Genomic DNA, 15310 nt, shown 5'->3' with positions numbered 1-15310 from the left:
TAGAGTCAGATAAAAATGAACTGAAATCATAACTTTGGCAAAGTTGCAGGATATAAAATAAACCCACACAAATCACTAGCTTATTACCAACAAAACCCACCATGAATATAAAGAGAAATTACATTTAAAATATCTGTAGAATGTATAAAATATTAAGGAGTCCACATACCAAAATAAATATAGGCACTTAATGTATACAACCTCAAAATAATTTGTACAGAAATAAAGACATACCTAGAAAACTGGAGAAACAGTAATTGCTCGTAGTTAGTCTAGGGCAGCCAATATAATTTAAAAATACATAACAATACCACCTAATTTATTTATTGCCAGGATTACTTTAGAGATGACACAGGCTGAAAAGATACCTTCAAAAAAAGTCGAAGCAAATATATAAGACAGACTATTAAGATATTTAGAGGTACAACCCTACCCTTTGCATTCTTCTGCACTACATCTCTCAGTGTTGCAGTCAGACATAGAACATAAAACTGGATGCACATCGTGAATGTGGCCCAATTTTTTGCAACACTTACCAAGGCCAAGATGTAGAGAGCACTATGATAGGTGGTAGAGGAGATTCAGAGATAATTAAGAGCTTCCAACCTTCGTGGAGCAATCTGGTAGGGAGCACATGACACATCCTCTGCACTTACTCTCCCAAACCCTACTCGCTTGATAGCTGGGGTCCCCAGAAAGAGGTTTCTACATCTCCTTTCAGCCTTGCAGGGGCAGCTCTGCTGGATTTGGGGGTAATTTTTCTATTGCTATTGCCCTGACAGATCTGCTTCTCCCCATGACTGTCATTTTGAATATATCAGTTAGGCAGGCTTAATTAGCTTTTAGAATTGGGTACCTGCTATGATGATACAGCTGATACAAAATATACCACACCGCCCTCCCTCCCCAAGGTTACTCTCCCAACAGTGCATATAGAGTCCTGGGGACAGTGGGCTAAAGCTTAGAGAACATGTGGTAAGGAGCACCTCACAGCTCCTGGAAGTCCTTTGGCTTCTCAAGCTGCTCCCTTTAGGGAAGGCAAAGTTTCCCTCCTGAGCTCCTTCTAGAGCCTTGAACCTGCCTTTCTTCCTCTGGTCTAGGCTGTCCTCAGCAGATGCTGCCACAAGCTGCTGCTATCCTAAGGCTAGGATGTGCATGCAATCTTCCAGCAAAGGGCAGACTGTGTAGACCGAGCTGGGACCAAGCTTTCCTCCTCCTCTCCCCTCCCTCCCTCCACATGGAACAACAAATTGGGTTGCAATGCAGCTGTTTAGAGAATCCATGGGAAATATAGCTGTTATTCCTTTAATAAACCACAAGATGTCACTGCTACTCCACGAATAACAGCAGTAGTAAAACTCAAGAGAATTACCTATGGCATATTTAATTTCCTTTTGGTAGAAGCTTACTTCTATATTCTCCTCCAATGGACAGAGATTCATTCAACACTGTCTAACAAGAGAGGGCTTCAGACTTTCAAAGTCACATATCTAGGGTGTGAAAAAGAACTTCAAAATTTGTTTTGCTTGACTATGCTTATTTATTACAAAGGTGTTTTTTCCCTTTTTTTTTTCTTTTGGGGGGAGATTGGAGGGAAAAATTAAATGTTCCATAATAAAAAAATGTTTTTAAATAAAAAGAACCTCAAGATTTCACAAATCTGGTGATCTATTAATCACTTCTAGTGATATCATCTCATGATATCCTCACACTGGTACTACTCCTTAGAGGCAGCTGGTGGTATTGTGGATAGAGTACTAGGCAAGGAGTCAGGAAGACCTGAGTTCAAATCTAGCCCTGGACACTTAGTGTGACCGTGGACAAGTCACCTAATTTGTTTGCCTCGGTTTCCTTATCTATAGAATGGGGATAATAATAGCATATACCTCAGAGTTTTTTTGAGGATCAAATGAGATATTTGTGAAAGTGCTTCACACAAAGCCTGGCACATTGTAAGTGCTATATAAATGCTTATTCCCTTCGCTTCCCTTCCTTCCCCCCTTCCTCAAGGGTGAGAGCATCTCTACTGGGCAAATTGTTCTGGAACTTCTTTCACTCTCGGTGGATGATTTTGATGTACAGCCATAGTTTCCTTATGCCTAGAATTCCCTCCACCTCCTTCAACTCTCCCTATGGACTTCCCTGTTTTCCTTTCTGTCTCAACTAAAATCCCAGCTTTTACAATCCCTCTTAACTCTATCACCTTCCCTCTCTTAATTATGTCTTACTTATCCTGAATAGAGCTCGTTTTGTATATACTGTTTCCATGCTGTCTAAGAGACTAAGCTTCTTGATGGTAGGAATGGTCTTTTGCCTCTTTTGTATCCCTAGAATTTAGCACAGTGCCTGGCACATAATATGAATGTTTAATGACTGATTTTTTGGACCAGCTTAATCCTGACCTAGGGTATTAGTATGCACTTAAATAACAACAGCCCATGAAAACTGAAGTCATCAATAAAATTAAAACCAAAAAAAAAAAAAAAGAATGAATAGATAAGTAGGTGGACTGATAGACAACCGAGCCCAGCTCATACTACAGGACCAACAAGAGATCGATTCTGGAGCCTGCCATCTCCTGAGTTCCTAGCTCCAAGTGCTGCTCTCTTCTCCCCATGATGGCCCAACTAGGCAGGTGGGAGAGAAATACATGCCCTCTTCTTACTGGGCTCTCCAGGAGATGCAGGTGACAGAGTGAAAAATCAACTCCCACCAGCTCAGTTGTTAAGGCCTGATTACTAGCAGAGCTGACCTCACAGCTTTTACAGTCTCAGCCCCTCCTATTTGCCCATGCCTATGAGAAGGTAGAGAAAAGAGCACGAGCAAGGCCACTCCCTATCCCAAACCCAGCTCAGTTTCCATATATGTAAATAGGCCAAACAAGATCTGAAAGGGCCACGCTCTCACAACGAATTGTCTCTCGTTTGCCTCTAACAACCTACACTTTCATCAAGAGGGTTGGGATGGGGAGATTCAATAAATCAAAGCTCCCAAATCAATTCCTTGATGCATATGTAAAGTGCTTTATAAATGTCAAATATGATTATGACCTCATACTACCTTGTTTCACATACTCTAAGTTTCAGCCAAACTGAATCACTGCTCATTTTGTTCCAATCTAGTCTTCTGCTGTTTTTCATCCCTCATTACGATGTCTGAAAGCCAACTTCTCTCTTTTTTTTTGCTGAAGTCCCACCCTTCCTACAAAATCCAATTCCCTGTAAATCAGCTACTCTGCTGCCTTTGTGTGAAATCCCCTTCCTCAAATTTCTTTTAGAATTTTGCATGCTTCTACTTGACACTTAGCTATGACAGAAGAGAGAGTGAGATCGAGATTTCCCTTCCTCTAGAGTTCTTTCACAAGAGGGTGGTGCGAGAGCTACTTTTATGTCAACAATATGTAACACCCCCCCACCCCTCCACCCCAGAGAATACTAGAAACTTAATAAATGCCCACTTAATGGAAAACACTATAGGACAGGACCAACCCCAACTTAGTGTGTTTTTACTAAAAACACTCAACACTTGTTTAATTAAATTTCTCGATTTCAGTTCCTTTAAAAATTGTCAATATGAAGGAATGACTTTCTATTTGCAACAGTCTCTCATTTAAGCAACGGTGAAAAAATAAATATGTTAACCTTCATATATGATTTCATCTGATCATTCTCAGCTTCTTTTTTTTGAATCTGGAGCTGTAGGCGAGATTGTACTGATTTCACTGAATGTGAAAGCCGACTTGTTTTCAAGGTATTTGCCTAAGAAAGAGAATGGAAAAAACATGAAGTGCATTAGTCTTTGATAAGTGACAAAATGTTACTTATATGTTTTCCCTGTGATCTCTATTCAGCTATAATCTTCTCTAAATGCAGTAAAAATATCATGTCATACTATATAATCTTTTATTTCTAGTTATTAAATGTGTTCTATATGTAATGCTATAGGAATTTCTGTTTGTTTTGCCTTCTAGTGTCTGACTTCAAATACTTACCATATCTGTACAAAACCTCCTCCTTCCCCTAGAATGTAATACTGGGCTACATTAAGATGCAGTTGGCAAACCACCAAATTATTTTATTGCTCAATTAAACTTTCAATTTTGTGAGAAAAAAATTATATAGTTCATCATTGGTAACATTTTTTATGAAAATCATAAATTTTGGTTTTTGCATAAAACCTAAAACATTTCCCCCCCTAAAATATTCAGGGACAATGGCAACTAGATAGCACAAATAAGTTCTTAAAATTTCCAAATAACCAGAGTTGAAACTATACATGCCTTTCTTTCTGAAACTATTTGAGTATTTATGTGTAGAGGGAAATCAGGGAGTGGACAATGTTTTTTTAAATACGTTTCCAGAAAAATCTATAGTAACTAGAGTTTTACACTACAATGCACTTACTTTTTCTTTCTGAATAAAAGAAGAAAGCTCCTGGATATAGTTCTCCTTTTCCAGAACTTTCTTTTTAAGAACCTAAAGTAAAATTAAAAAATCAGAAATATCACAAATGGAGTGGTATATAAATTTACAAAATTAAATAATACACAAGGCAACAAATTAATAGAGACAAAGATAGTAGAAAAGAACTTACATTATTTTCATGTTCATTATCAGCTAACTCGGCCTTCAATATGTCAATTGAACTGCTCACCTACAAATTTAAGGCAATTATAAGTAAAGATATATGTACAAAAATAGCAGTGGGAAGTTGAGCAATTAATTCAACAAATTATAATCTATTACGACTATCTGGTTGTCTTTTAAATGATTCTTCATCAACAAATCTATTTCTTCCTAAATTATCTAAGTAGCTATTTCCTGTTTCCAAATTATTATTATTTCAAATGTCACATATTTAATATTTTAATGTAAATATTTTAATAATGTATAACTGTCATAATGATCTATCTGATAAGTATATGAGACGTGACTGGTAACTATAAATATATTTATTTGTATATAGACAAACATATATAAAATATATATTCATGCATATATCAATATATGTATACACAAGCATTACGTACTTACACAAATGTATTGTACAATTACACACACAAATGCATATGTATGTATCCCTGGAAGACGCAGTTCAAACCTTGCCTCTGCCACAGAATAGCTAGTGACCCTGGGCAAGGCACTCAAACTTGCTGTGCCACAGGAAACTTTAGGTTGCAGAGAAGGTGCCAGACAAGCACTGCTAGGTGAGGTTTTCTCTTCTGTGAATTCCCTACACAAGTGAAATCACAAGTCCCACTGAGATCCCTTATCCTCTGTAATTTATAACTATAATGTGCGTCATAGAAACTTAGCTCATATGTAAATCTAAGGAAATCTCACTGGGATGGTTTAACTGGCAAAGGACTGTGAATTTTGATTTTCATCCCTGAGGTTCTCCAGTGTTCCTTTAGTTACAGTTTTGCAGGAAGTGATCATCACCCTCCCCCAAAAATAAATAAATAAATAAATGAATTCAAGATGTGGCCATTAACCACTGCCTGCTGGTTTGAGATTGAGTTTTTTATTCTTTTTACTTGAAATTGACTATGACAACATTTCTATTAAATATAATTCTTTAAGAGCACATTTTATTTTCATACTTCAGTGTTTAAAAGTTTAATACTGATTGAAATATTTGTTGCCGTGCCAAAAATCACTTTCACTTGTTCTATAAAACTGAATTTTAAAAATATCTAGACTCTGATTTGAAATTAATATCTTCCAGTAGTGAGAACAATGAAAATTACTCTCTAAATACAAATAAAAAAATTCCCTGTATTATTCCTCACCTTTAGATTAGCCATCTATGTTTGGAGTTATCTTACTTGTTTATACTTAGTTTTTCTAAATAGGTTGTCTAAAACTCATTTTGCACGTTGAAAATGTTCTACCTCATTTGTCAATACAGGGTTCTGTTTTGGAATCATCATGCATCTATGTGACAAGGTTATTAGCTGGCAAATTATGTTACCACAAAGGCATTTAAAAATGTGTCATTAGCTACGTACAGCTTTTACTAAAACATAATACTACTACTACCCGGGACTATTTTGGTTTTCTTCCACTATCACCACCTTACTGCAGTTCTATCAGACAAGCCCTTTTTTCTGGCATAAGTCATTGAAAGAACAATCATAAAGGAAAACGGAGCCTTAATAATCCCACACTAAAAGTTGAAATTTTAAGTTAGAGAATAAAGGTAATGGAGTCAAACCTTCCCAACTCAAGCTTTAGCAAATGCTGAAAATTTGGGGATACATAATTGTCAATGACATATAACATTCTAAGTATAAGTAAATGTCATCTTTTTTGTAAAGACTAGCTTGTCCCCAGAGGGAATTTAAAATGTTAAGTGCTGCATGTCAATTGTTAGCCAAGCCAGACACCAAAGACTGAGATAAAATATAAGATTTGTCCTTAGTTCTTTATTTCATTTCTATCCATGAGGAATTTTAACGCCTGCTGTGAATCGAAAGGATTTATGAGCCCAGACTCTCCCCATACATAATATCTGTAATTCTGCTTTTCAGCAACCAGTTTAAATAACCAAACAAGAAGTTTTTATGCATTTCAAACTAATTACCAAATTGACTTTTCAACCTATTTCTTTAAGAAAATAATTAATATTCACATGAATTTGAACTTTTGACAATATAATTCAGATTACTCACACTTTCACTATTAAACCCAGCAAGGAAGTCTTTAAATGATGGTATCAGTGATACTACAGAATTAGCTGCAATCTCAGCTTCCTGAAGTTTTCTCTCCAGTTCAGTCCGTTCATTTAGAGCATCTTGTTTCAGCCTGCCCACATACACATACCAAAAGGGAAAAAAAAAAAGATTTTAAGTTAAATTTGCTTTTCTCATTATGCTTTCAATGGACAGAAATAAAGCTCTGCCCTGGTACCTCTTTGGGGCACAGAATGACCCTGGATCTTAAAAGGTTATGTCGGCAAAACACATTTCCAAAGAGAAAAACCTTTGCTTATGTATAAGCCTGGTCTCTGACATACAACAATCAACCCAGATGAGCTTGAAAGGCTCATCTCCAGTCAGCCACAACGTGAAACTTCAGCACCCAGCAGGGGCAGCAGGGAATATTACCAAGAGCTTGGAAAAGAGCTAGATTCAAACTCTGCCTTGGTACTTATCACTTGTGTAACCGGGGCAAATCTTTTTATCTTCTCTAAACCTGTTTGCTTATATGCAAAAGGAAGGTAAGAATAAGACATTTCCCCCCTACTTCATAAGGGGAAAAAAAAGGTGTTCCGTAAGCCTTGAAGCAATACATTTTTCTTTATTACTACACCACAGGTTGGTCTGCGCCAGTAGGAACAGCCATGCTAAATAAATCATCTACACTCCAAGCACTGATATTTTGAAGAACAGCAGAATTACATGCCAACATGTTCTGCTGTTTCTCGTGGGAAAGAATATGTACCAGCAGAGAAGGTGCTACCAAACCATAAAGAGTTTTCATGTGGGCCCGGAGACAAATAATGGATATACCCAGCAACTGAGGACCAGCCTGACTATATCTGGAGCTCATCTTCAGAAGACTAGTAGGTTTTTGTCCACCACACCAACTAATAAAAGTAATCTAAAAATCTTTCCTATTTGTCTACAATGGGCTTACGTCTGCTAATCAACTAAAACATGGCTGAGATTAAAAATTAGTCACAAAGAAAATACATAAATTCAAGAGTTGACTAGATAATCAATCTGTTAATATCTGTCATTTGGGAAAAGGACTAGGCTTGTCTCGTAGAACCAAGAGCAACAGGCCAAAAACAATAGCAAAGCAGATTTAGGCTTTCTGTTATAAGGAAACGATGCCTAACAACTAGAGCCCCGGAAAAGTGGCCTTGGCTGCCTTGGCAGGCTGGAGGGCCGCACCACGGATTATGCTGGAGAGGGAAGTCTTCACCAATTTCTTCCAACTCAGATTCTGTGACTTAACAATAAATTACCCAAGAACCTAAACGTTCTCCAGTATTGCTGACTAAACCATACAATTTTTTGTACAGTATCTTAATTATCATATACATTTATCTTTCTAAAAAATCCAAATGAATCCTATGTAACTGCAAACCTTCATGATCTGTCATTTCATTGGTATAATTTTTTCCCTCAAGGTATACTGCAAACCTCAGAGGTTCCTTTGAATTTCTGGGGCTAAAAAAATCCATCCTATTCTATCCAACTTCGGGGTGACAAGTCTCTCTTAACTTAATAAGGCTGGTCCTGAGATGATTTTCCACACCACTGGCATTTCAGCATGGTAGGAGCAGCCAAAATCTGCACCAGCCTTTTAAGAACCAATCGTCATCTCCATGCCAAAATGAATCATGTGAAAAGGACCTCATTGGAGGGAGTAGTTAATTATTCTTTATGAACTACGATTCCATTTATCTGAAATACTCAAGCTTATATTTACGAGGCCAAAAGCCTTGGTCACGTAAATGTTTTATGTAAGGTTTTTCTTATTGTTTACACAAAGCCTAATCCAATTCTCACAAATGAAAACACATGTAAGCTAATGATATAAATAAATCATTATCAGAATAAAGTTGGGTGCTTTACTGGAAATGTACAAGGACACAATTATAAAAGAAAATTTTATTCAATACAGGTTATATAAATTATAGGTATTTAAAATTCCCTATTAATTAGCATACCAGTTCACTTCATTTTCACTTGTACTCCATCGTTGATTATTTTCTTGTGGTTTACTTGGATGGTATGATGACAATTCTTCAGAATAACTTTCCTGTTTTTCTGACTTATCCATAAATCCAATAATAGAATCTGGAGCTGACTTTAGAAGTTCCTTTTCTGGGCAAGCTAAAAACTTGGAAATGGTTTATTTTTTAATGTTAGCCTTTCTTCAGCATTTCAGGATGGAATTTTGACTTCTATCACTAATCTAGACCAAAGCAATTATCACCCTAAGTAATCCTGTATGAAAAGATGGTACAGCATAAAAAGAAGAGATTTGAGAGGCAGATACACTTAACTAGTTGTGAAAGCTTGTGCAAGCCATTTATCTTTTCTATGCCTCAATTTGCTCATCTGTAAATTGGGATACTGAATATTTGTACTACCTCTCTCAGAGTTGTGAATAAAGTATTCCGCAAAACTCAAAGCATTATATAAATCAGTTATAATTGTTGTCCAACACTCAATAACTTTAAGTAGGTTTGAAATACTTTGATAAAAGCTATTTCAGTGAATTAAAGAAAAAAAAAACACCTTCCAAACTGAGTGTAAATGTATTGGAATACAACTATATTATAGAATACAGAGAAACACACCAAGACTTAACATGGCCTAATGCAGAGTAACATAAGCAGGAAAATAACATACACTATGACTACAACAATGTAAATTAAAAGAACAAAAACAATAAAATCAAAACTGAAACCTGTAATTATAAGAACCAAGTTTTGCCCTAAATAAGACTTGTAAGAATGTACATCCCTCCCTTCTTTGCACGAATGTGGAGCAATGTTGGATTTGGTTAACGTACTGGTTAGTTTTGTTAAAACTGCTTCCCACCCCCCCCCTTCTTTTTTATTCTTTGTTCAAAAAGATGTTTTTGGGAGGGGGAAGGATTAGGGATATATATTGGGAAAGATAAATGTAAAAACAAAGGTTGCAAACAAAAATGTAAGAACAAAACTCTAAATGACTATTTTTTTCTTTCTTTTTCTCTGGGATTTCATTCTGTATCCTATAGTGAAGGAAAAAAGGTATCTGATATTTTCTCACTAGAATTAGGGATGCTATGTTTGATACCAGTGATTCCAAGTATCAACAGAGAAGTGTACAACCAAAACATCATATAGTTATTATAGCAACTAAGCCATTTAAATATACTTGTTTCTCCAAATCAAGTTCCTGAAGGGCAAAGATTATTTTGTTTATGCCCTGCTATCTATAGCACAAAGGGCCCAGAACAGAGTCAGTATTTAATAAATGTCCAATGACAGACTGCATTGTTGGACATACAGTGAGCATTTAACGCATATTTGTTGTTTGGACTGATAAACTGACAATCTGGAAGATAACAGTAACAGTTCTGCTACAGAGTAGGATGCCAGGCTAGACAGGGTCTTTGACAACCCTTCCAACTCTTAAAATTCTCAAAATTCTACTCAAATCTTCAGTACTCTCCTTCCTTTTAAAAAAACAAACAATTCACAAACTTACATGAAAAGGATCAGGATAAAATACCTGTCTTTGATTTTTGGAATGAGATGGATCACCCTGGTCAGGCTGAAAGAGAGGTAATGGCACTCCAATATTTTCCTCCTGCAGAAAAGTTGAAGGAACCTCACTATTGTTGTGTGCACCAATCATAAAAAGTCTAGATGAGGGAATCAGAGAATGTCAGAAATAGAAGGTAACATCAACACCATCAAATTATTTCATACACTTGGATGGAAATTTTAAAAACATACTATAGTTTTCCTTCTCTCCTTAAGCCAGGTACACATCCCTTAATTTAACCTCATCTCAATAACTCAATGTGGTAAAACTGAAAAAGCACCAGAGTAAGCATTAGAACACTCGTTCTAGCACCAGCTTGGACACCTACGAGCCTGGTGAACATGGCTGTTAAGTGCCCTCTTGAGCCCATTTCTTCATCTATAAAGTGACGATAATACCTTGTTTTAGGGGCTATTGTGACGAACAAATGAAACAGGTCTTTGGTACGAAGGGGACTGAGGCTCAGGAGGTCTGTGGAAGACTGCTGGCCTACAAACTCAGTGGGGACTGAGGCTCAGGAGGTCTGTGGAAGACTGCTGGCCTACAAACTCAGTGGCCCCAGCCTAGGGCCATCTAAAGCTTCCCTGCTGCTTCCTGCTGAACTCTCTTGACCCCTCCTCCTCTCTGAAGGCCTTAGGTAGGCTGTGAGCAATGACACTAGGAAAGTAAGTTGATAAGAATTCTTATCAAGGCAAGAATAAACTGTAAGGCAGGGCAAGAGGGTTATATGTGTAAGGTGCAGGTAATTCTTCTAGAATTCTGACATATTTGGCAGCTTCCTGATTCTTAAATACAGTCAAAAGACTGTATATACCAGGTACATACCCTCCAGATAAGTGAAGGGTTTATTATGATTGCTGATAACAATATCTTTCTTTTATGTGGCATTTGATTTAATGGCATTTCTATAGTGGGAAAGAACAGGATTTGGTCCTGGAGGAGACCTGGGATTTAATCCCAGCTTGGCCATAGGCAAATCATTTCACTAGCCTAGGTCTAGATTTTTTTCCTTATCTGTTCCAGTTGGTGAGATCAGATGAACTCTAATGTACCTTCCATTCCCAACTCTATGACCCCCAAACCCTAGAAACAAACCAAGGTGTCAAACAGCATAAATGTAACTACTCTTATCTTATACCTAAGGAAATGGGTTGGGAGGAGATTAAGTGGCTTAAATCATAGTTGGAAAAACAAGTAATTTGGGACTAAAACCCAGGGGTTGGGTTAAAAGATTAGTGCTTTTCTTACTGCTACATTGGCTCTCCATGGTATAAAAATTAAAACATCAAAATGAAATATATTCTTTTATTGTTATTATTAGTGATAAATACCAACATAGAACAGGTCATTTTTAAATCATTACTAACGTGACATGATAGAGCGAGCTGGCCAGAGATTCAGAAAGACCTGGGTCTCTCCCTCTAATATATAATGGATGTGTAACTGGCCAAGTCACTTGACTTCCCAGTGTCCCAGGCAACTCAGTAAGAATAAAAGCTTAAGAACAGTTGCCTATCTGCATTAGTAGAGGGGCTTTCCTCTCCAAAGAGTTTCCTATATCAATAAAATCACAGGTCCAGAACTCCCCCAAAGTCTTTATTAAAATAGCTTTAGCTTCTTCAAGGCAAATATTTGTTTTACTCTTTATATTCTCAATAGTAAATATTAAATTTTATTCACAAAAATGACTATTACCATGAATTCTTAGTTTATCTTAACATTTCCTTACATCAATCTATTTAAATGTTCCTTACATCAATCTATTTAAATGTATTACCACTAAAATATAGAAAAACACAACATATTTTAGAGTTTAAATTTTAAGTATTAAAAGGGGAAGAAAAGCTGCAGCAAATTCTATTTTTGTTTAGATGAAGCCCAGATTCTCATTCTCTTAAGAATCTCATTGTGACTTTCCTATGAATTGTTCAATGCTCAGTTCAATTTGTTCTGCCCCGAGGTACAGATTTCCTAAGCCCCAGTGTTAGGTCAAAACCAAACTGATGTTCTGGTGGGCAAAAGGATATCACTGTTCTCAATGTCTCTTATACTTTAGAAACTCTGGGCCTAATTCTCCTGAGAATGAAAATGCATTAGGAACTTTCAAATTCCTTTACAAACTTAACATTCTCTGACTGAGGCAAACAGTACCCCATACTTTTTAAAACACCTAAGTTATTTGTATAGTTGTAAATCTTCAAAACATTTCTCTTGGCAACTAGTTTGACCTATCCAAAGTCCTTTCAACATAAATAGGTAGTGTTTGATACCATCATACCAAATACAAACCAAGTAGGAATTGCCCACTTGCTTGAGGGAAAAGGCTGATTCAAGCATATTGTTTATGCCAGCCCTTAATGGTGAAAAATAGTTTGGTTAGAGAATGGTCATATTAAACCTCAAGTTCAGGCTCAGTTGGAAAATATCACCTACTTCAACTCACAAGCCCCTCCAACACACCCGAGAAATAACTTTCCTAATTCTTGTCTCTCTTTCGCCTTTCTCTGTATCTGCCTTCCCTCTGAAATTACACCAGAGAGGTGCCCCTTATGTACACAATTACTTGAACGTTGTCTTAGAACAGAAGCTCCCAGAGGGCAAGGGCTGTTTTTGTTCTTTGTATTTCAAGTCCTTAGTACAAAGCTTGTGTGTGCCCTCACACACAGAGGACACATACACAGCAAGTGCTTTAAGGATCAACAATATGGATCAAATGAAAATATTTGCAAAGTGTTTAGCACAGTGCCTGGCACAAAGTAGGCATTCATAAATATTTGTTGATTGAATGAATGACTTTTAAAAATGATTTTTTTTTTTGCTTCAATCAAGTGTAGGCAGGCCACAGAAAAGAACCAAATTCAAAAAAGTTCAACAAAGGTCAAAGTTCCTCGGTGAGTGCTTCTTATTGGTTCTTTTGTTTGTAACAGAGCATGGAGCTTTGGTTCTGTTACAGTAATTAATCCCTATGGCCACACCGACTGAAGCCTGGCAGAAGGGATGGAAGCTGGGCTGGGGCAGAAGTCATTCACTTGTGACTGCTGACACTCCTTCTGGACAATTCTCTGGGATTAAGAGAGGGTGGCAATGTGCGCTGGTATCAGGAGTTTCCTTGTTAGGGAGGTCCCATACGAGCCAACAAACCTAATCCCTATCCCTGCCCTTCCCATCATACTGTGACGTAATGGCCACTTTAAGACACCCCCCCCTTCCGGGATATTCCCGATGAGATTCTGGATAAATGGGTATATACAAGTACCAAATGTTTTCCTGACCTTGGGCAGATCACTGCGATAATAATATCTGCCTACAAGTGCCAGGAACTGTGCTAAGCGCTTTACAATTATCATCTTGTTTGATCCTCACAATCCTGGCAAGTGGGTGCTATTATTGTCCTCATTTTACAAGTGGGTAAACAGAGGCAGGCAGCGGTTAAGTGACTTGATCTGGGTCACGCGGCTAGGATGAGTCTAAGGCTGCATTTGACCTCGGGCCTTCCTAACTCCAGGCCCCCCGCTTTGGAACGCTTCCCCCTGCGCGAAATGGGCCGGCTGGCCTCGGTGGCCTGTCGAGGCCCTTGGTCGCCGAGGCCGTACCCTAATCCACGAATCAATTCTGAGGAAGGCTTCGTAGGGCAGCCCGCTGCGGGAAGGGCTGGCGGCCGCCACGGCGCCGCCCGGGAGAAGCCAGCGCGGCCCCGGGGGCTCCTGCATGAAGCCGACCCTGGCCCGCCCTCGGCTTAGGGTCAGCCGGGGACCAGTCTAGGCTGTGAACGCACACGGAGGGAAAAGAAACAAAGCGAACGTCGGGTCGCGGCCCCGAGGAGGCGCTGGGGCACTGCCCTCCCAGGCCGCCGAAGGAGAAAGGGGGTGAAGAACGGAAGCCCGCTCCGCGCGCCTCGATCTCGCCTCCCGAATACAATGGCGCCAGGACGTCAACGCGCCGACGCCAGCGTCGGTACGTCACGTCGCGTCGCGTGCCCCGGTATAAAAAGAAAGGCGGGCGCGCGGGGCCTCGGCAAAAGCGGAAGGTTCATAACCGTACCGTTGCTCTGTCAGGGAAAAAGGAGGAAGTGGGGAGTGAGGAGGATTAGGGGTGGGTTGGTGGGTGGCCCGGTGGGGGAAAAGCGTATTCCTTGGATTCGCTAGCGGAAAAGTCGTCGTTACCGGATAAAGTAGGACGAACCCAAACGTCGCTGGTGACCGAGGGGAAGCGGCTTCTTTGGCAACCACCAGGCCCCTCCTCTTCCGCTGTACCCAGTAGCCGCCTTAGCTCATTGGCTCGGCCCGGGAGGGGGCGGGCTCTCGGCTCCTCTATGTTATTGGCGTGCTTGGGGAATGGGGCGGGCCTGGGCGGAGCCGGGTGTCTGTCAAGGTTACTCCACGTGGGGGAAGAGTAGGTCTGGGGGAAAAGCGAGCCTGGACCCTACCCGCCGCCTGACCTTAGAAGGCGGTAACTGACCGTCTCTCCAGGAGCGCGCTGATACGTGCTTCCTGGGGGAGGGAAGGCAAAAGAAAAACTGGGGGGAAAATAAGTGAAACTTTTATGGTAGGTACAGATGAGCTTGAGCTTCCTTCTGCTTCTCCAACCTTTCCGCCTTCTAAGGCCCTGAAGGAGAAAGGCCGGCGTACTGTGATAAGGACGCTGCCTTATTTCTGTTTTTAGCCGGCTCGTTTCCGCAGCTCTGCCCGGAGGCTCTGGGTTAAGCCCCTTAGGTTGCTTCTTCTCTTTGAGTGCTCGAGTCTTTTGCGTGTGGATTCCAGACTTGAAAGGATCAGAGACGGAGGGACCCTTCCTTGAAGCTTGTCTAGCCTAACTCCCTTAATTTCCGGTAAACTAAGTCCCAAAGAGGTGAAGTAAGAGCACTGGAGATCATCGGTATAAACGGCACCGTTGGAATTTGAACAGACCCAGGAATCAATACTTTAGAATCCTGCAATCCTTCCATTAACATCCCGATCTTATGATTAGGTCATAGATTAGTTCCTTGGATCTTAGATCTAAAGCTGAAAGAGACTTAAGAGTCAATGGGTCCCC

The 15310-nt window shown here is 39.4% G+C and overlaps 1 protein-coding gene across 5 annotated transcripts in view; it reads right to left on the bottom strand.

The window, feature by feature from the left end:
• The window catches only part of ODF2L (outer dense fiber of sperm tails 2 like), a 35594-nt gene extending 21000 nt beyond the window's left edge, over positions 1 to 14594 (bottom strand). For 2 of the 5 annotated variants that reach the window (XM_027873966.1, XM_027873961.1), the window contains exons 1-7: positions 13870 to 13986; positions 10217 to 10318; positions 8683 to 8855; positions 6674 to 6806; positions 4594 to 4653; positions 4404 to 4475; positions 3642 to 3758 (exon numbers count right to left, since the gene is read on the bottom strand). In XM_027873966.1, the coding sequence (XP_027729767.1) occupies positions 3642 to 3758; positions 4404 to 4475; positions 4594 to 4653; positions 6674 to 6806; positions 8683 to 8855; positions 10217 to 10318; positions 13870 to 13986 (774 nt within the window). Of the gene's footprint in view, positions 1 to 3641; positions 3759 to 4403; positions 4476 to 4593; positions 4654 to 6673; positions 6807 to 8682; positions 8856 to 10216; positions 10374 to 13869; positions 13987 to 14439 lie in introns of those variants that run through there. The other 3 variants (XM_027873962.1, XM_027873963.1, XM_027873965.1) reach the window with 3 other exon arrangements.
• Between the last annotated feature and the right edge of the window lie 716 nt (positions 14595 to 15310).

Source organism: Vombatus ursinus, unplaced genomic scaffold (assembly GCF_900497805.2).
Source record: "Vombatus ursinus unplaced genomic scaffold, bare-nosed wombat genome assembly UNPS02014803.1, whole genome shotgun sequence".
Lineage (NCBI taxonomy): Eukaryota > Metazoa > Chordata > Mammalia > Diprotodontia > Vombatidae > Vombatus > Vombatus ursinus.
This window is presented reverse-complemented; position numbering and strand designations above follow the sequence as displayed.